This window comes from Manacus candei, unplaced genomic scaffold, assembly GCF_025592945.1.
Source record: "Manacus candei isolate 608988 ecotype Guabito, Panama unplaced genomic scaffold, ASM2559294v1 h1tg000063l, whole genome shotgun sequence".
NCBI lineage: Eukaryota > Metazoa > Chordata > Aves > Passeriformes > Pipridae > Manacus > Manacus candei.
Genome location: NW_026138111.1, coordinates 1,505,850 through 1,526,494, shown reverse-complemented (window position 1 = coordinate 1,526,494; position 20,645 = coordinate 1,505,850). Strand labels below are relative to the sequence as shown.

Below are 20,645 nucleotides of genomic sequence, written 5' to 3'. Positions count from 1 at the left end.
TCATGTTCTTCTATTTTTGGGAGCCCAGAGGTGGACGCAGTACTCCAGGTATGGTCTCACCAGAGTGGAGCAGAGGGGCAGAATCACCTCCCTTAGCCTGCTGAACAAGTTTTTATTTGATGCAGCCTGGCATCCAGTTGGTTTTCTGGCCTGAGAGCATACACTGCAGGGTCATGTTGAGATTCTCATCCACCAGCACCCCAAAGTCTTTCTCCTCAGGGCTGCTCTCAATCCATTCTCTGTCCAGTCTGTATTTGTGCTTGGGAATACCTTGATGCAGGTGCAGGACCTTGCACTTGAGTTTGTTGAACTTCATGAGCAACTTCATCTGCCAGTTTCCTCAGGACCCATAGATATGTCTCATCAGGTTCCATGGACTTGTACACCTTCAGGTTCCTTAGATGGTCTCTAATGTGACTTTCTCTCTCTGCCACTTAAGTGATGTGGCTGGAGCACTTACTAGTGAAGAACAAGGCTGTGGCACTGGTCTTGTAACCACATGCTGATTCACCAGAGTGACAAGAGTGTCAGGTTGGGTGCCTCTGTACCTCTCAGAAGAGAGTCACCTACTAGTATCACCTACCACCTTTTCTTACTTGCACTGGTTGTTAGACAGGGAGCACATGGGGCTGCTTTACTCAGTTCCAGCATCTCTCCTGATATGGTGGGTCTTTCTTCTTCAGTACTACAGAACTACAGCAAAGTGGTTCTGCAAGGACACCTCAGGCTTCAGGGAAGTCTCTTCCCCCTGCGGGTCCTTGCTTTGCAAGCTTCCCTGTCGCCAGAGGTCTGTTTTGGGGATGGGGTCTGTTTTGTTTTGCTCTACTTTTAAGGTAGAATCCATTTACCAAATGCTTTTTTTACCATATTCCATGTGACTAACCTGAATCACAATTTGTTCCCAGCTGGCCAATGTTTATATCGTTAGAAAGTGTCACAGTTGGTGACTTCAGATCTGCCAGATTCCTGATGAAAATGCTGACTAACATTTCATGACAATACTCATGAAAGTGCTATTTAATGATGATTTATAAGGGACAGCTGGCCTAAGCGATTCAAGCACTTAATGTCATAAATGTATGTTTTTGTTATTGTTTGGGACAACTTTTACATATATGGATATTGTCTTTTTAAGTAAAGTGCCTCAGGAAAGGCTAAAAATTCTGAAACTAAATTAATCAGAGTTGAAAATTAAAACAAAAAGTTTCAGAATATTCTGGATACAAAAGTATTATTTCAGTGAAAACAGATTCTATAATTTTTCTACTCTACTAATTAACAACGGAGAAGAGTAGTTATTATGTGAGATTCCAGCAGTTCAACAAGAATTCACTTGATTAATACATGCAGAATAATACATGTTAGTAAAATACTGTTTTCCTCTGAGATCCCATTAAAAATTTGATCAAAGTTTAATTACAACATAGACCAGTTATGTTTAGATGACACTGAAAACAACAATGCCCTTCAAATAATGGGAATGAAACAAAAGGAATCAACAATCCTCATCAGCCAAACTGGAATTCTGCAGATTTCAACCAAATGGCTGAACAATATAGAGAAAAGTGGTCTCTTGGTTATGACACATTGCAATGAAGGGATATTTTTCATTCTTCGTGGGTCATTCTAATTCCAGAAGTCACTTAAGGACTTGACAGGTTTGTACAAAAGCCCTTGGATTTTGTGAGCCTTTCATTCTGAGAAGATCGATGACAGAAAAAACCCTGACTGCTTATGCTGGATTTCATGAACCCTGGTGGTTTGCCTTGGAATTAGCTGCTTGATGCTTTTTTAGGTCCACTTTTTCTCAAGAAGGAAGGTGAAGATAGCTCTGTTCCTGCAGTCCTGTGGTGAGGACTGTCTTTTGAGAGCTACTTGAGGAAGAAGATTGAAGGGATGGCTTGTAGAGAAAATGTGAGCAGGGATATTTGAGGTCCACAGAAAGCATGGAAGCAGGCAGAGTAGAAAGACTGGGACAGTGGAGGTTGAGGGGAAGGAGGTTTGCTGAAGCAATTAGAATGAGGGAGAAGTAGGCATGAAAACAGAGGAACTAGCTGTTCAAATGAAGCTGTTTAGATCAAACTGTAAAAAATTAACCAAAGAACTTAGATGTTGGGTTTGGGGGAGGTAGAACTAACAGTTTGTTACAAAATGCATGGAAGTTTGTAAGTCAGCCTTCGATTCATGGTCAGCATTCCTGGAATGTACTGCAATATGTGCCATGGCTCCTTTTTTAAATTAATGTGACACAATCCTGATCACACTGTTGATCCTTCAGAAGGGAGCAAAGAATAGGATGTTCTTTCTTTGAGTAGTTATAAGGAAGAACTGCATGACCACATGTATCATAGCTCAGTAAAGCTCCATGGGAAAAGCATAAGCCTCAAAGCAGAAGTACTGCTATTCTTACTTAGACCGTCTGACCAAAGAAAGGCTTTCATTCAGGAAATATCATCTGTACAGAAATCACAGAAGTTCTAAAATAAGGTTTTCTATGATATATTGGATTTTAAAATGTATTTTATGCACAAAAAATGTGTAGTGGTGGAACAACAGGAGCTACAGGAAGGAAGCTGTGATCAAATTGGTATATTCTCTTGCAGAGATTCAATTCTAACAGGATAAAGTTATCTTATACTGTACAAGGTGATTCATTGTCCATGTAAGAAGACCTATACTGATATGAAGCTCTACAACCATACTTGTAGAGATGTAGCTGTTTAACTATCTCTTTCTTGTCCAGACACTCTCAGGCATTTCAGGCTCAGCTTTGAATATAGTCATGCATTCATTTTTATGAATAATACATCACGGAAAACAATCCACTTCAGCAGCAAAGGTTTGTTTGTTTCATGAAGTATTTGTCTTGAGGATTATTTTCAGCTTTCCTATACTAATCATTTGCTACCTTCACAATTTCAAAACACACCAGAGAGCACCTGCCTCACCCAGTGCTTCTCAGAGATCTACCAATACAGGCTCCCCAGGGAACTGGTCACAGCACAAGCCTGACAGAGTTCAAAAAGCATTTGGACAATGCTCTTGGGCACGTGGTGTGACTCTTGGGGGTGGTTCTGTGCAGGGCTAAGGATTGGTCTCAATGATCCTTGTGGGTCCCTTCCAACTTGGCATATTCTGTGATTCTATGACTTCAATTCAGCATTTTTGTTGTTCCTAATGTTCTTCTTTGGTCAGTTTTTCAGTAAATCTTACTTTTTTCCTACTTCAAAAATAAATTAAATTTACTGGGGTATCTATCCCTAATGGTTTGATTCTCCTAAAATAATCCATCCATATTACATGTCTCTGAAAATTGCCATTTGCACAAAGTGAGTGGAATTAGTTATAAAAATATTTAAAATTTCTGAATGCTACATCTACAGTGAATGTTGGGAATTTATTTTAACTCATAGGCTGTGATCCCTAGAAGGTCTTTTTTTTTTTTTTTTTTGATAGCACAAAAAAGGTGCCTGCTAGCAAGAAAAAGATTTCTTTCCTTTATTTTCTTGGAAATAGCTATATTGTAGGGCTAGCCAAAGGGAATCACAATATTTTTGTTGAATATATTATTTTTTTTGTGCTCCATAACCCTTATTATCAAGGAATGCTTGAAATTTTTGAGCAACTGAATGGGTCATAAGTTATAGGTAGCCTTCTGTGGAGCCCATCACAGGCGCCTATCTCTCCATGCTGTTTTTAAAAGGAATGTAATCATTTGCTGTGTGAGGACTGACTCATTAAGCATCTAAAGTACAGGTTCAAGTGGTCTGGACCATACCCGTGGGAGTTATCAGGGGCTGTAACACCTCAAGTGTTTACTCAGTTTTTATAAAAGTTTTACAACTTTATATATTCTTATCAGTAGTTGAATTAAACAGCTGAAAGCTAATTTGGAGCTGCTCACAGAAGTCTAATTATTCAGAGAAGTGATTTCAGCATAACCAAACTTAACTATCTTAAGATAGCTAGTTCAAGTGGTATCAGTTACTGATATGGGTTTGACAGATCTGAGCTTATGTCACACAGTGTGAGGGTCTATGTACTTCTGTGTGATAAAATGCTTTTGGTGCATGATAAAATACTTTGTTTCCTTAATTTGCTATTTTAAAGAATCTCTTCAATGTATCACTTAAGAGGGAACAAGGGAAAAAGAAGCATTCAAAAGTTGGAAGATCAAATTGATGGGTTTTGTCTTTTCATCATTATTATTTCTCTATGGCTGTTTATTTTAAGCTTAGATGTAATTTCCAAAGAGCTATCTGTACTCTGTACTACACTGCATAGAGCTGTATGTATCACCCTAAAAGAATAGTACATCCATACATACCTATATGCAAAATATTGGCAGCCCTCGAGCTTTTGATATATTGCCAGGACAACCTGCAGCTCCAGCTGTGCAGTGTTCGTATTTCAAAACATTTAAATGAAAAATGGATGGAAAACTAATTATGGAACTTATTTCAAAGTGCAATATGGTGATTCATTGAGATAAATTGCAAAATAAAGATCAGGGAGTGTTATAAGTGTGGAGTACGTAGATCCATTATAGCCACAATCAGTGATCACAGGTGTTCTACCATGACTATTTTTTGGGGAAGCAGGACACAGGTGTTTCCCACTCCTTCATATCTTTGCTCACTTGTAGATGTGGAGCATCTTCCCCAGGTGGCCACCGTGGTGCTGTCTTCAGCCTCACTGTGGAACAGCCATGTCACCATTTGGATTCACTCATATGACACAGCTTCAATCTACCAAGAAGCAGTTTAAGCAATACAGTATCCTTTCTCAACGATGGTTTGGGATTGTACTAAATAGTTCTCTGTTAGTCAGCTTTAGAATCCCCTATTCATCCAGATCAAACTGTTTGGCAGTTTGTAGTTTGTAGATCAATTGAAAACTCCCTAGTCTACTCAGATTTGGCAAACATTTATTTACCAGAAATAATCCTGTTATATACTAGTTTATCAATGAGCAACAAGATTCAGAAACACTAACTCCATTCATAAATCAATAGATGCCTTCCAAGAGAAACATCAGTGTCAGATTAGAGAACATGGACATGTGGAGAAGGGCTGATTTTTTTTAAGAGCTGATATTACAGTGTGAGACAGCAAAATTACAACTGCAAAGTATCTGGAAGTCCCTGAAGAAAACACCTCAAATAGCATACATGGCAGTGCTTAGATTAGTGTAAATTAGGAAACCTGCTCATTTCCTGAACTGCTAATCTGCTTTGAACAAGAAAAAATGTATTTGAGACCTTGAGATGGAAAGTTAAATGTCTCCCTTTGTGACACACATACTTTTTTCATTATTGCAAAACAATAATGAAGGACGGAACCTCACAGTAGGGCTGCAGCTCTTCAAGGTATTTTTCTTGTTAAGGGCAGATTAGCATGTCAAAAAGCAGAGCCATGTTTTATCTATATATTTTTAGCCTTCTCTTTATACATTAATGGGACTGCTGCTCCCCAGCATAAGTCCCTTGGGTGCTACTTTGACTTAGCGTATTTTTTAAATCCTTTTAAAACCACAGTAAAATCTTGGAACATTTATCCTCCTACAGTCACAGTGGGGGGTGTCAGCTAGGAGAGGATGGCTTTCAGCTAAATGTTCGTTCATGGAACTGAGGCAAGCAAGTTTTAAGATTAAATTCAAGCATCTAGTTCAAAGACCTGCAACAGCAGCAGCTGGGATGCTCTGCTCACATTCATCCCCCGCTTCTGGAGTCCAAATATTTTTCCCGTTTCCATCCCAGATCTTTAAATGCAACTCAGATCTCTTACCTGTGGTGATTGGTTTGATGTTTTCCTCATCTTTTCATAGGTCTGGATAAAGCTTTCTTCTTTCAACCATGGGTTTTAAGATCCTATATTGCATGTGAAATGACTGCAGAAGATTAGCCTTTACCGTTTAGTCATAAAGTGCTCTTCTGAGGACAAAGACTTCAATAACAGAAGTTTCAATTGACATTGATAGTTTACAAGAGGGTTGCTGTTCTTGGTAGCTTGCTTTTATTTGCCTTTCTTGTATCTGATGCAGAAGTGCTTTTGCATATTTAGGATTGTTGATGTTTTGTCTAGAAGTAAATTTCAGGCAAAGGAATGAAATGCAAAATTTCTTGTGATTCTCAGCTGACCATATATGTTGTCAGATAGAAACAAAAGTGAAGTGTTACAATTTTCTGTCTATTGTATCTATGTCTTAATATATACTCTATGTCTGGGGGCAATGCACCAGATTTTTTCTGATGGGTGATTGTTTTTTGTCACTAGAGTTAAAAGTAGTAATTTGGGAATGAATTAGTAAAATAATTTGCTCTCCCTCTGACTTGTTGGCTGTGACTATTTTTGCTTATTTTGATGTGTAAAGTTTTGTATTTAGGTTTTGTATCCTGAAAGTTTTGCTGCTGTTCATGTTTGCTAGCTTGCAATACATCTTCTGAGGAGTTTTCTTCTTATGGGTGCCAATCTACCTTCAGTGGGCAGAAATTCAGCCTGCTGGCTATGCTGCTCTTCTCTTTAGCAATACTCTCAACATTATATTTCATTGCTGATCAGTGGAGGAGAGGCAGCATGAAGTTGCAAAGAAGGGGATCATTGCACTATTTAAGATAAACCAGGAGGCAAAGTAAATTATTGCCCATTTTACCAGGGAAAGGGAACAACCGCCAGACTTTTTGTTTTGTCCTGTAGCAATCAAAAAAAGAGATGTTAAAGTGTATAGAAAAGAAATTGTTCTTTTTCTTTTTTTTTTTTTCAAACTCCAGCTTTGCTGAGCACCTGAATATCAGAACTTCTGCTTCTCTTTCCCCTGTGCATTTCTCTGGTGACAGCGATGTGACACTTCATGGTCAGGGTATCATCACCTTGGGAGTCAGCGAGGTGCTAATGACTGACACTGCTCTCAGCCACACTGGCTGTCACCTCTGGGCTCCCTCTATCCTCCCATCCTGCTGCTGGTTCACAGCACCTGAGGAGCACATGCTCTCCCTTTCAGGAATGCTTTTAGACCACTGCCAGCCTGACAGCCAGGGCCCCCCCAGTTTGGTTCTCATATGCTATAAAAACTGTAAATGTAATCCATTCTTGGCTACAGATAAGGCAAATCTGGCAGGTTTTGTCCAGACACATTAGAATATTTGTGGAGTATACAGGTGGTGTGCAGGACTGTGCTTCCTTCCACTACTAATTTGATACAGACAGAGATACTGGTGGATTTTAGCCAGCAGTGTTGAATTTCAGTATAGTTTCAAAAAAATAACTCCTGGAGTTTGACAGTTTCAGTTGAAATTTCCGCATTCAACCCACCAACCCATTCTTTCAGTCCCACTTCTTCCTTACTTCTCCCAACAACTTGACTGGTAATTTCTCTACTCTCCTCAAACCTTTGCAGAGGCTGAACATGACCATGTTGCCCATTATGCAGCTTTATTTACAGTTTTTATTTTTATAGTTATGAATTCTGAGGAATTTGTAACTCTTTTCTCAACTCCCAGAAAGGCAAACCAGTGCTCCTGTGTCACTGATGCAAACGTCTTCACTCCGGATCAAAGTGTTACGGACACTATAACTGGTGTTTACAATTGGCACATGTTCTAGTGGTTGGCCTTGTATAAATGCATGAAGATAAAGCTACAATCTTCATGCATAATCATTACCTCAGCTGGCTTTTCCCTCCCTCCTGCCTGCATGCAGTCTTTCCTGAGCAGATAGGAAAGGCCTTTATGAGACATGCCTATCCCATAAGTCTCCCAAGAGGCTGTGGGACTGGCCATGCCATAGGTCACTTCAGTGTCCCAGCAAGGTGACATGGGGCTGTAGGAGACCTTACACAGTTCACCCTAATGCAGGCACTGCTGAGGCTGCTCTAAGCCCAACTGTGGGGAGAGGATCAGAAGACCTGCAGCGCCTCCAGGACTGCTCCTCTGAATAGAAATTGCCTCTTGTCTCCAGCTCTGTGGAGATGTTGCAGCTGATGCTGGTGAGGGACACACAGTGGCTTCTGAACACATCGTAGTTTAACCCCAGAATCCAACTACAGTGAGCCACTTACTCACTTCCCAACCCCCTCCCCACCTCCAGTGGGATGGGGAGGAGAATCAGAAAAAGGTAAAACTAGGGGTTTGAGATATTAACAGTTTAATAATTTAAATAATAATTGTGATAATAGTAATTAAAATGAAAAAAAGAGAGAGGAATAAAATCAAAGGGGTTAAAAAAAAGCGAGTGGTGCTCAATACCATTGCTCACCACCTGACTGATGACCAGCCCATCCCTGAGCAGAAATTGGCAGCTCCTGGCCAACTCTCCTCAGTTTATATACTGGGCATGATTTTCTATGGTATGGAACATCTCTTTGGCCAGTTTGGGTCAAGTGTCCTGGCCATGCTCCCTCCTGGCTTCTTGTGCACCTGCTCGCTGGCAGAGCATGAGACACTGAAAATTCCTTGGCGTAAATGTCAGCACTTCTGAGCAACAACTTAACCATCAGTGTGTTATCAATGTTAGTCTCATACTAAATCCAAAGCACAGCACTCTACCAGCTAGTAGGAAGAAAATTACTCTATCCCAATTGAAACCTGGACAACACAATACATGGTTTCAAGTTGACTTTCACATGGTCTGAGATAAGGGATTGGGGAATAGAACGGGGTAACTTCCATAACGACATCACTCCAAAACAGGAAGAGATGTCTGTAAATGATAAATACTCCATCTGGAAGGATTTATATAGAAGTCCCTCTGGTTTCATTATACAGTTATCCTTATTGATTGGTTTGACTGACTTAATTTGCCTTGGAGAAAACTATCAATTTTAAATCATCCAAGTTCACCATTAATGTTGACAACAGAGATATAAAGAGTAATTAGGGACAGTGCAAGTGCAACAAAGATACCAGGCACTGAGTGCGTCCTTCAGTGACTGAGGCAGTGACAGCAGTGTGGGCAAATGCAAAATATGGCTGCAGGGGAAGGATCAAAATAGAGGAAATGCATTACAAGGCTGACTGCTGCCAGAAACCATTAAGTTCATTTAAAATAAATTAAAGAGAGACTTAGGCTTTTGTAGGTAAAGCCTTGAAGCCATTATCCCAATTAGTCATGCTAGGCTATAGAAGAGCAAACAGGGTACCAGGGGGTGTTACCAGCACCAGTATAGCCAAGAAGGGGTGTTGTCACTATGCAAACCACTCAGTCCACACTCAGCAGTGTCTGATATTTGGCTACTGGGACATAGATTTAGGTTTGCGAAGTGGAAAGGCTCAGAGAAATGTAATATTTTTGGGAAGTTGTACAAGAGCTGCTTATATGGATGAGACGCTCAGAAGCCAAATACAGTAACAGTAAAAAAGGCCCAGTAAGTAAATGCAAACCAGAGACAGCTGCTTTTCTTCAACAGAATAAACTGGAACACACTGCTAAAATAGATCTATGAAAAGCTAGTACAGAATGAAGGTATCAGCCCAACACGTTTCTATAAAGCAAAGGTTGCTATTATAAAACATGCTGGGGGGCTGTTAGGAAAACATTTAAAATAGATTTTGGCTCAAATCTTTGAGAGATTTTTTCTTCTTCTGTATTTCAGCAACACAGTAACTTATTAGCATTTTGTATTTGTACAAATGCTTCTGGTCCCTCTGTACTGCTACTAAATCTTCTTGCCTTGGAGAACTTAGTACCATGTTGCTCTCTATGGAGCACTTAGACTTCAGCTGTAAATTGTCCTCTCATCCCTTCTGACAATGGCCACCCTGAAACCACCAACACACTGCAGACCAAGGGCTCACCACCGTCATCCTCCTGACTCATGCAGCCATATCACACATTACACAAGGGGCTCGTTCAGTGTCCTCGGGAATTATGCAAAAGAAGGGATATTCTTCTCCTCATGAACCACAATTTCCATATGTGTAACTCTTGTTAGGTTTAATGAGACCAGTAATCATAAATCCTTGAGATGAAGTTATACTCCTAAGTGGTTTCTAACAAAAGGCTGCTCAAAAGTTTTAATTAACAATCCCTTTAAAGTAGAACATTAAAAGAGAGATTAAGTAAAAATATATCCTCTCTTTCAGAGCAAATTTTTAAAAATCCATACATGAGAAGTTTATTCCGGCAAACCTGTGTTTCTAGTGAAGGGCTTGCTTCAGTAAATATTCAAAAATGTGAGCATAAAGCACCTAAAAGTCGTAAAGTGATCTGCTTCATACCTGGATCCCAACTTGTGAATGTAATTCAAATGTGAACTTGCAATAAATGATTGTTTGCAGAACTATAGCCCCCCCCCATTAAAATTTTACATATGAAGAAAAGGTGAGTCACTTCAGCACAGTGGTACCTTCCCAAGAATCAGATTGCTGTATTCAGGCTCTAGTTGTCTTCTGATCACAGAAGGACTGATGGATTTTAGTGACAGACTTTATTAAGATATTATACATTTATCTGGTCTTTTTCCACTGTTCTTATTAGCATGTGGATGGCATTTTCCCCTAGCATTGCATATGCTGAAAGGATTTATTACCTAATAACGAAGCAGTAATAATAATAGTGAAACGTATGATTTCAAGAAAGATAAAGGTAGTATATTGCTGGGTGGAAGAATATATCTGACATTTGCTGGTCTTTTCTTTCTTCATACTGTTTAATAATTTACCAAACCATCCTGACCTTTAATGATCACAAGGGCTACCAAGTGCTTTAGCAGTCTGTTACACTCTGTCAAATAGAGATGTGTTTTTTCTGTCAAGCAGAATGAAATAATCCCCCCAAAATCAATCAGTAACAACATATTTTAGCTAGGTGGGTGCAGTTCACTTAGGGCCATATTCTGCACCTTTACTCACTTTGAAAGGAACTTGCATGGGTAATTTATTTATCTTTAGCTGGCTGTTTACTTGGATAGAAACTGCATGAGCTCCTGGTTGTACATTTGTGTTCACATTTTAGAAATTAGAGTTACCAGTTCTAGATATTTCTTTACTCCCAACGGTCCTTTTTAACACAGACTACTGATGTTTTTCCTAAACACGTTTGAATTTTTTTAAAAAAAGGGAACACAAAACCCACCATGAAGACATAGCGGTTTGATTTTCTTCCTGCCACTAGTTCTCCACAGAATTTTAAGATTTACGTTGCAGAGTCCTGAAAGTGGTTCATAACAGTTTAAGGATATTCCTCAAATATTCTTCCAATAACTAAAAATAAACTATTATTTCACTTGCTGTCGCATTTAGTGAAAAAATGTATTTCATTTTACACATATTTACAGATAAGGATCAAAAAGGTCCTTTAAATATCCAAAGAGACATAGGACAAAGGAAAGTCTCTACCTCTGAAAACGTTGTCTGAAAGTGACAGCTTTAGCAGCTGTAAATAGCACTTTGTGTCTATATTCATTCAGATTTTAACCTAAAAACATCCTTAGGGCCTGCACTTGACTTTCTGTGAGTTCAGATCTTGCCAGCCACCTTGCCAACTGTGCTTCCAATTTGCTTCTCAAATGATGTGGAAAGGCATGTGGCTTTCCCTTAACTTGCAGGAGAACCTTGGTTCTGCAGTGGTCCTGGAGACCTGTCCTACAGGGACTTTACTGAAAAGTGAGGCTTGTTGTCGGTAGCCACCAAGCCATGTCACCTCCTGCATCTGAGTAGTGTGGTCTTACATGAGTCAGGAGAGTGGGGGACCTCTCTACATAATTAGTCTTCATAAGAGAGGTTGTGCTTTTGGGAAGAAGAGACTGAGGGCATAAACTCTCTGGCAGCGTGATTGCTTTAAATGATAATTATAAAATATGTGGCTACTAGCACCTTTCCATTTGGAAAAAAATGAACAGTCCTACATTCCCTCACAGAACAAGTCCCTGGTGCTGCATGGGAAAAGCAAGTTGCAGGCTCTGTTTGGCCACTTCAGCACGGGATTCAGCATGGGAGGTGTCTTTGGACACAGTCCTGTTTGCGTCACTCCCTGCTTTGTAATACCAGAACTGTGCTTAGCTTGCGGATTTGTGGATCACCCTTCAAAATGCTACAGCCTGGATGGAGAATGTAGGTCCCCAGCTCTGTTTCCTAAGGGAAAAGATTCTTCCTAGGACTAGGTACTTCATTTTTACATAATGCAAAATCTAATTTGAAAGTGTCTGTTTCTGACTTAAATTTGTTATCTATTAATCAGGAGTGATTTCTTTCCCAAAGAGCCCAGAATGATTTTGTTACTTAGGGCTTTATGTTCTTGGTATTTCATCAATATTTTATGTTTGTCATTTTGCTGTCACACATAGCTTTGAAAATGGAAACATGTAGCAGATAATCAGTTTAGAGGCAGCAAAACCAAAATGTGCTCATTCATTTCATACCTGTATTTAACATTAACCCTCTCTTTTAATATCATACTCAATTCATGTAAGAAATAGGAAATGGTAGACTACCTTTCATCTGGTTTAGTACTGGAAATTCTGTTGAGCCTTAGCCTCAGTGAAGGATTTATAAAGGACCTTGATATGCAGCTCCCTATGTAAAGTTCTGGTTTAGAAAACTGTAAGGAGGATATGTCATGTTGTAATACCAAACATTATGTTGTTATTGTGTGTAAGTCAGGGTTATCACAGATACATATTTCTCAGACTCAAAAAGCAGAAAATTATGTGAATCTTTCTGCATTTATCTGCACCATTAGATGCTTTCCAAGCTCTACCAGTAGAAAAGATCATCTTTTGGCTTCCAGGGGCCTAAATGGGAGAGTAGTTCCTATCCTCTATAGTTCTCCCTTTTGGAGAATCTACATAACAAGGTGAAAGTAGTAATGAGTTCCGGAACCACACTTGCATTTGACCATTTATGGACCACCTAACACAGCATTTTACGTCTTGCTCACCTTCCTGTATGCCACCTTATAAAAGAGGCAAAACATTTCCCTGCATTAGCTGCTACACCCCTACAAGTGATTCTGATTATCAGTAAAAAGTATTTTAACATGTAAAGATTGAAGCTACGTATTTGTCATCTGACTTTGCCTAAGATTTCCCATTCAATAAATTTTCTCTATCCCTGGATTTATTCTCTCTCTTGAAATCTACCTCTTCAGTTCTTTGATTCAGTGACTATACATAGTGCATTGAATAGAGCTAAGCACATTTTTTTAGAGTTTACACAATAAAAACAGCTGCTGAGTTCCCTTGAGAGAGACTGAGTATGTCTAGTTCCTCTCCTAGCAGTGCTGTTGGCAGGTAGAAAGCTTGTTTGGGATTTGAATGGTTATAATGGTTATACTGATTATACTGAAACTCCTAAAGCCTTAGAAATTTTAGGGGATGGAGAATCTAGAAAGTGCAGATGTCTGAAACATGTCATTATGATGAGCACATGCTGTAAAAACCACGGGAAAAGGAGTTCAGAGAGATGCTAACAGCTTCTATGCATGTAGCACATTTTGGAGCTGTGGATGTGTAGCTCTCACAAACCTTTGAATATTTCAGTATTCAATAAGTCGCATGGAAACGATCATTTGCTAAAGAGTTCATAGAGTTTTATACAGGCAGATCTTAAAAATATACCTTAGGATTATTAGTTTTGTAAACACTAGACTTGGATGTATAGTTGCACTGGTCACCAGGATGTGAGCAGGATACGGACAGAACAATACTGACCTGAGCCAAGGACCTTAAACAAAGGCTCAATCTGTCTTTGAAGCTGTCTGAGGTACATGCAGAATATAGTTTTGTTCTGAGAGCTGCTGTATAATTGGGCTTGTTTTGTATTAATTTAAATTTTTTGCAGCAGAATGTTGTTTCACATTTGTACTTTGATTTGTTATGGGGCAAATATTTAATCTGAGAAGCAGCTTACCAGGTTGGAGAGGGGATGGAGGAGAAGGGAGGAGTTGCCTTCCATAGTAAGGGACTGCAAAAAGACTGGAAGGAAAAGGGGAAAATAACCTTCTTTATCCTTAATTTAGTGAGTTCCTAATATCAATTGCATTCTCCATTTTTTGCATTTTTACAATTTTTATATTCACCTTTTCAATAGGAAACCATGGGATTTAAGCCTAAAAAAATTCTTATAATATCATTGTCACTCACTGAATGAAGTTTTAGTACTTAATTGTAGTTAAACCATCTGAAGACTCTGAACCCCTAGATAGAGCTGATGTACTCAGGAAAGGTTCAGCAGACGAGTAGTGTTGTTTTCATTGTAAAAATTATGACAACAAATTATTAATAAAATATCAAGATAATGATGATAGAATTATAAAATTGGCATTTTGAATAATTGCTGTGCTCGTATTGACTTTTTTTTCTGAAAAATATTTGAATGAGTTGGGTTTTTTCATTGTTTAGAATTTATTCTAGTCACTGCAAAGTTGTTCTTTTTCTAAAATGTAAATCAAGGGAAAAAGAAATTCTCCACAGATGTTGTACGTGTTTGATGTATTAGACACATTTTTGCAGTACACTGCCTGAAACCCAGGGAATTCATTAACTCGCAACTTGCTGCCAAGCAGTGGAGCAGTCACATTTCCCAAGCTGGTGTGCCTGTCCCCCGGCTGGGGGATGTGGTAGGGCAGTCTTTGTCCTCCCTTGTATTTGGCTGGCTCTGGAGAAAGGGGGATTTCTTCAAACTGAAGGGCTGTTCTTGCTTCTCCCCTGACACCATCTGTTATTTAATTAACCTGGTAAAGTCTGGCTGTTTCCCATTGTACAAACAGGGATGATGACAGGCAAGGGCTGGTGCTCTGCATCAGTCCCAGAGACACCAGCCCACATCACTGAAGTCACTGACTTTAGCACAAACTTCAGAGAGAGGGACAAGACCCACGATTTTGGGAAAGAAGCACAGGTACCACCTTTCACCCTCAGCAAAGCAAAGCAGTTGCTTAAATAGCACCTACCCTGTGAGGGATCTCTCTTGGCATATTTTTGGACACATCTATCTCAGCAGGGCACTGCTGGATAGACTTGAGCACAGAGAGTGGGGCAGTGAGCCTGGGCCCAGCAGTCAAGTGGGTGTCTTTGAGGATGTTAATTCCAGCCCTCCCAGTTAGCCAAGAAAGGCAAACAAAGACTCAAAATAGCAGTACAGCATGGCAAGAGATGGCCAAACCTCATCTGCATCTAGTCTCTTCCAATAAAGAACAGTCTGTAAAATACCATATTCCTGGGTTTCCCTATTGTTGATCTCCAGAAAAGAGGCTCCACTCAGTGGAGCCTGATCCTTCTCTGTGACCATCCTGAGGCAATGGGCTTAAGCATCACTGGGGATTTGAACTGTAACTGTGTGAATGAGAGAAAATCTTGTGTGTATTCTCAGTGGGGAACCAACTAAAAAACACTGAGCGAGGAGGTTGTGATTTTTTATTTTTTGAAAAACATGCAGGCTTCATTACCACCACCTGCTGCCTCCTGTCATTCCTGGGATGAATTGCTTAAATTCACTGTGGCTCATTTCTCTCCTCAAAAGATTGAAGCTGGTTTAGAATTTCATAGCCCTCAGGATAGGTAGCATCTGTAATCCCGAGCAATAGTCTGTGATCCTCACCAGTACCTGAATGGGATTTCAGGTGTTGCTTTTGGTCCATAAAATGCGAAATGGTTTATTTGTGATACAGGCACCCCTCCCTGCAATGTGCTGCTGGCATGGCAGTCCTTGGGGAGCAGCAGGTGGAGCCACATTTGCATTAGGAAGGATTCATCCCCCTCCTTGATGTAGATCTCTCACTTGCAAACTCCTTCCACCTCTGGATCTGTAAGGGCTTAAGATAAATTGTTGCATTCCCATTACAGAAGAATTGCCATCAAAAACAGTAGCAGAGGATTCTGAGAGGTGGAGGTGGGTTTTATTTCTCTGTTACTTGAATTGCAACAAGGGAATATGAGAAATACCAGCCATTATAAACTTTGAAACACAATCACCTAACAGCTGACAGTGACCTTGTTGAGCACGGACACACCCGCAACCATGTGCTTTTCCTTTTGATCCTATTAGCAATGTTCTAGCCCATGTCACTGTTTTCTGCAATGAATGTTCAATATTTGAAGTAACTTGGAACAAGGCATTCCCTTCTGATAATAGCATTTAAAAGAATAGTTTCAACAATTACTCTTTCATGGCCCAGGATTAAAGGTGTAGTGATCCACTGCAGTAAGATTGCCTTACTTTAAGCCAGAGGGTGTCAAACAAACAACCAAGTTTGCACTGCTTTGTAGGAAACTACAGAATGGCTCCAAGGGGGACAAGATTGCTGTCAGATATTGTTTTATGTCAAAAAATATAGGTTTTTGTCTAATGATGAACTGCAGTGAATTCCAAAGGGAGGGATTAATAGATGACATTTACAGTCATCCATGTATTAGAGGCATGTTTCAAAAAAAAAAGAAATCAAAGAGTTGTATACTGGTAAAACTGTGGAAGGCTGCTGCTTTTATTTCAGATCAGAAGATTTCATGAACCCAGAGTTCATCTGCTTTTTGCAAATAGAAAAAACTGTATACAAAAAGATAATACCTTTCTCTAAAAGCTTCATTTTTCTTAGTTAAAGAGCAATTTTTTTTGCTTCAGGTTTTATTTTCTTTTAGATCTGCAATGGTTGTGAATGAGATAATGGAATAACATTGTGATTCAGCTCCTCCTTGAAAAATGTAAATAATTCCTCTGGTATTGGCCTCATGAAGAATAATAGCAGTAAATACATGGATCCTTGCAGTAAATGCAAAGTCAGTCTTGGCTCAAGCAAAGGCCAGCTCCAATATTTTGATTGGCATTAATTCTAATTACTCAATGGCACACTCTCGGATTTTTTTCCACTCACTGTTGCCATGATGAAACACATGGCAGATGTATTTCTCGGTCTGTTAGCACCTTGCAATGAGCCATTAACACATGTTACTGTTTTTCTCCCCTGTGTCTTTCTCCTAGGAATTATGTCTGACCACCAGTTCGGAAACCAGTTTATGTGCAGTGTGGTTGCATCCCACGTGAGCCATCTCCCGACTACAAACCTCAGTTTTGTTTGGATTGCTCCGCCTGCAGGGACGGGCTGTGTCAACTTCATGTACGTACACACGCAAAGGGAATAGAACAAAATCATTTTGGAGATAATGAAATGATCTAACCTGCTCACACTGTGTCTGGGTAAAGAGTCAGTCAGAATAAACTGCAAAGTGAAGACTTCAATATGAAGTGAAAATATTAAGTTCTTCCTGGCTGAACAGTTTCTGTGCATATTAGGACTTTATATTTTCAAAGCATGTAGGAAGGAGATAGTGGTTTGTAATGTAGCATGTCATCAGAGAAATAACAATACAAGTCTATCATTTAAACAGAAATTGATTCTTCTTAGTTATTAATCATATTATTGATCCTTTAAGTATATAGCTCATTTGTGCTGACCTAATTTTTTAACTGTTGCATCTAGTATGAGTTAGAACATCTGACACATATATTATTCGGATTGTAAGCATCAACATAAAATACAAATATTTGAGAGTAGTCATGCTCAAGTATTTACTGTTCCTAATTATAAACACTTCCGACTTCTGCTGAACAAAGAATAACCAAGAGGCTTTTTTGGTAATTTCTTTTAAAGACCTAAGTAACCGTTTGATGATTTAGTACCAACAAAATACATTATTAGCATATATATTACTATATGTTACCTTCAAGTTATTTCTAATTATTTGTCCCAGAATTTTGGTACATCAGATTTGAGAGAAAAAATACACCCAGAGTGCAGGTGAACGTAGGAAATGTTTCAGTTTTGACATGTTCAGGGAAAAAAAGGCAAACTGCTCCCTAATTCACTAAGCAAATAATTGCAACATTTCAGAGGCATTTTCAGTGTTTCTCTGACTGTCCTGTTGTCAAAATAAATCTTCCTTTGAGTATTATTCCCAGTCAGTCTGTTCTGGGAAGCTGTAGGTAAGTCCTCCACGTAATCAAGTTGTTTTACTGTTGTGAAAATTAAAAAATGAGGAAGTGACTTCTTTGAGAACATAAATTGCTGATGGTGAGCACAGTACCTTTTGATTGATTTACCTGTGTCTTTGATATTTCACTTTACCCACATGATGCACTTTTTTTTGCCTGTATTGTCAGGATATATTATTTATTAGCTGTGATGACAATCTCAAGACAGTTTTATTTCTAACTCTTTTCTTCTAAACATTTAATAGTAAATTGGGGGAAAAATTAGCTTTGATGAGTGGTAACTAAATTCTGAGAATTTATTTGTAGCATATACAACAGTTGTATATAACCTGAGGAAATCTGTTAACTATGGGTTTTTTTCCTGTGGAAAATCTGTGAATTTTATATTTCCTTTAATTCCTTTCTAAAAATAGTTTCCTTTGTTGATCAAGTTGAAGCAGTTAAAATTTGTTCTTTGAGCTGCCTGTACATCTTCTCTGCGTACTTTTGCCTATTCCCTTACTTTGTTGAATTTTTTTGTTTCCCTGGTATTCAAGAAATAATTGTTGAATTGTTGGTCCTAACTTGCACAGTGACTGCCAGTGTGTTTGTGTATGAGATGTGGCCCTCCACTGTGATTTTTGAGGTCAGTTTATAAAGTCATTCATTTTCCTGTGACTGATTTTTTTTTTGGTGATTTTGTATTGGGGTTTTTTGTTCATAGTTGCCATTGTTGAAGAAGAAGTGACATTTAGCTCTACAGAAATACAAATACTACTATGGCTGCTGATTCCCATTTAAATGAAATTAAAGGGATATTTTCAAAGGCAGTCTGTGCTTGCCTATCTTGAAATCCATGGAAGGTTCAACATTGTCTTCAGTGGAAACAGAGTTAGATTAGCGCTAAAGTTTTGGAAATCCAACTTGTAATTCCCTATCTGTATAAATCATAATCCACCTCTTCAGCATTAGCACCCCTTCAAAAAGGGTGGTGTTTGCACTATATTAGTAAAGTCCTTAGCCACGCTGCAGTGTACAGGACATACATAGCAGAAATCTGAATTTATTCTTGACTATGTAATTTGCAGTGTGGATGTAAGCATAAAACTGGCAGGGCTGAAAGGTCTGATCCTGCACTGAGGAGCCCAGCACCACAGCTGCTCCCAGGGTCCCTGGCCCATGTGACTGTCAGTCTCGTGGCTTTTCAGAATGCCTCACACCATGGTATAAGGATACTCCATGGGTTATAGTGTTTTGTCTTTGAGGATGAGCAAAATGATGCAGTTATATCAGTTTGGTTTCGCACAGAACAAATTCAGATGGGAGGGGAAGACTCAGCTTCTCTGAAGTTGGTGTTTACTCCAGGATCACACTTTGCTGCAGGACTACTGAGTAAACGTGATCAGCAGTTGAAGGAAATACAAGGAGGAGAAATATGTTTTACCTCTAATCCTCCTTCTCAGTTTTTCTTCTGCTATCCACACTTTCTTGCCTCAGCTGGTGTTTCCCCTGCTAACTAAATCACAAGTTGCAGTAAACAAGGCTATTTTTGTCGTGCAGTGTTAGTCTGCCTGCTTTACCCAGTTCCCTGACTTCAGGAGTTCCAAAGAATTGGCTCTACCTTTTTTATCTCCTTTTATAGCAAATAATAAGCAAGATATTTTAACACTTAAAAATTAATATGTAGTTTAAATTTAATATGTATAACAGTTAATATGTTAAATTGAATTAATTTTAATTTAAGTTCAATTTAGTATAAATTAAAAGTATTTACAAAATGTACCTAAATTTATAGACTCTGACAACAATGCAATATAGGTAAGAGCTTTCTGTGCTGTTTGTTGCCAATATGTCTGTGATTCAGATTAGCTCATTAGTCTATGACCTCTCTGGGGATGGATAATAAGGTTATTAATTAGCACTAACCTTGGCGTGCGATTTTTGCAGTGTTGATATCTCTCCCTGGATGATTCCTATGAGGAACTGGACAAAGGTCATCAGGCAAATCTCTCACAGGTCAATGCACAGCTAGCTTTTATTAACTGCACACACTATTGACCTGTTCTGGCTTCCACTGGAACAGTGGCACAGATGTGACACAGAGAAGTCATAACCCTATAGACATCATGGGGGAAATTCCCTTTCATTTCATCTGTGTCTTTTGGTGTGCTCTTCTAAAGCTCAGTCCTGAAAAAGATTGAACCCTTAAGAAGAAAGATTTGTGTGGTGATGCTGTCGGTCTGTCCTTCCTTGTAGCTCTTGCACCCATTGGTAACCACATAAATGTGACAAAGGGGTTGAGATCTCAAGATACTAAGTTTCATAAAAATCAGTAGCCAGGTATACCATTTATACCAGTAAATTTGGACATTCCCCCAACAGTTCTGCCTGTTACAACAATTTATCTATAAACTGCCAGAAATATTCTTGGCATAAATGTGTCAGCTTCCAGTTAGCAGCCCACCCTGAATTTCCCAGTCGTGGCTAAGGAGGATGGCTTCTGGCCATGTTTAGTTTACCAAAATAGCCAGTGAGAGACACACAAAGCTGCTGCTGTTGCAGGAAAGAAGGGCTAGCAAAGCATGAGGGGAAGTGAGAATGCTGTGGGGAGGGATGCAGGCCACAGTTCTGGAGGGGGCTCCTGCAAGGAAGATGGGCTTATTTCTGGGTATGTGAGATGCAGGGGCACAGCAAATTGGGATTCATACCTCATACACCAGCGTGGTAGCACAGCACTCAGTTTCTT

General features: G+C 39.2%; 1 protein-coding gene across 2 annotated transcripts in view; it reads left to right on the top strand.

The window, feature by feature from the left end:
• RELN (reelin) overlaps positions 1 to 20,645 on the top strand; it is a 279,445-nt gene that overhangs the window by 63,954 nt on the left and 194,846 nt on the right. For both annotated transcript variants that reach the window (XM_051805023.1, XM_051805024.1), the window contains exon 3: positions 16,910 to 17,045. In XM_051805023.1, coding sequence (XP_051660983.1) covers positions 16,910 to 17,045 — 136 coding nt within the window. The remainder of the gene's footprint in view (positions 1 to 16,909; positions 17,046 to 20,645) is intronic.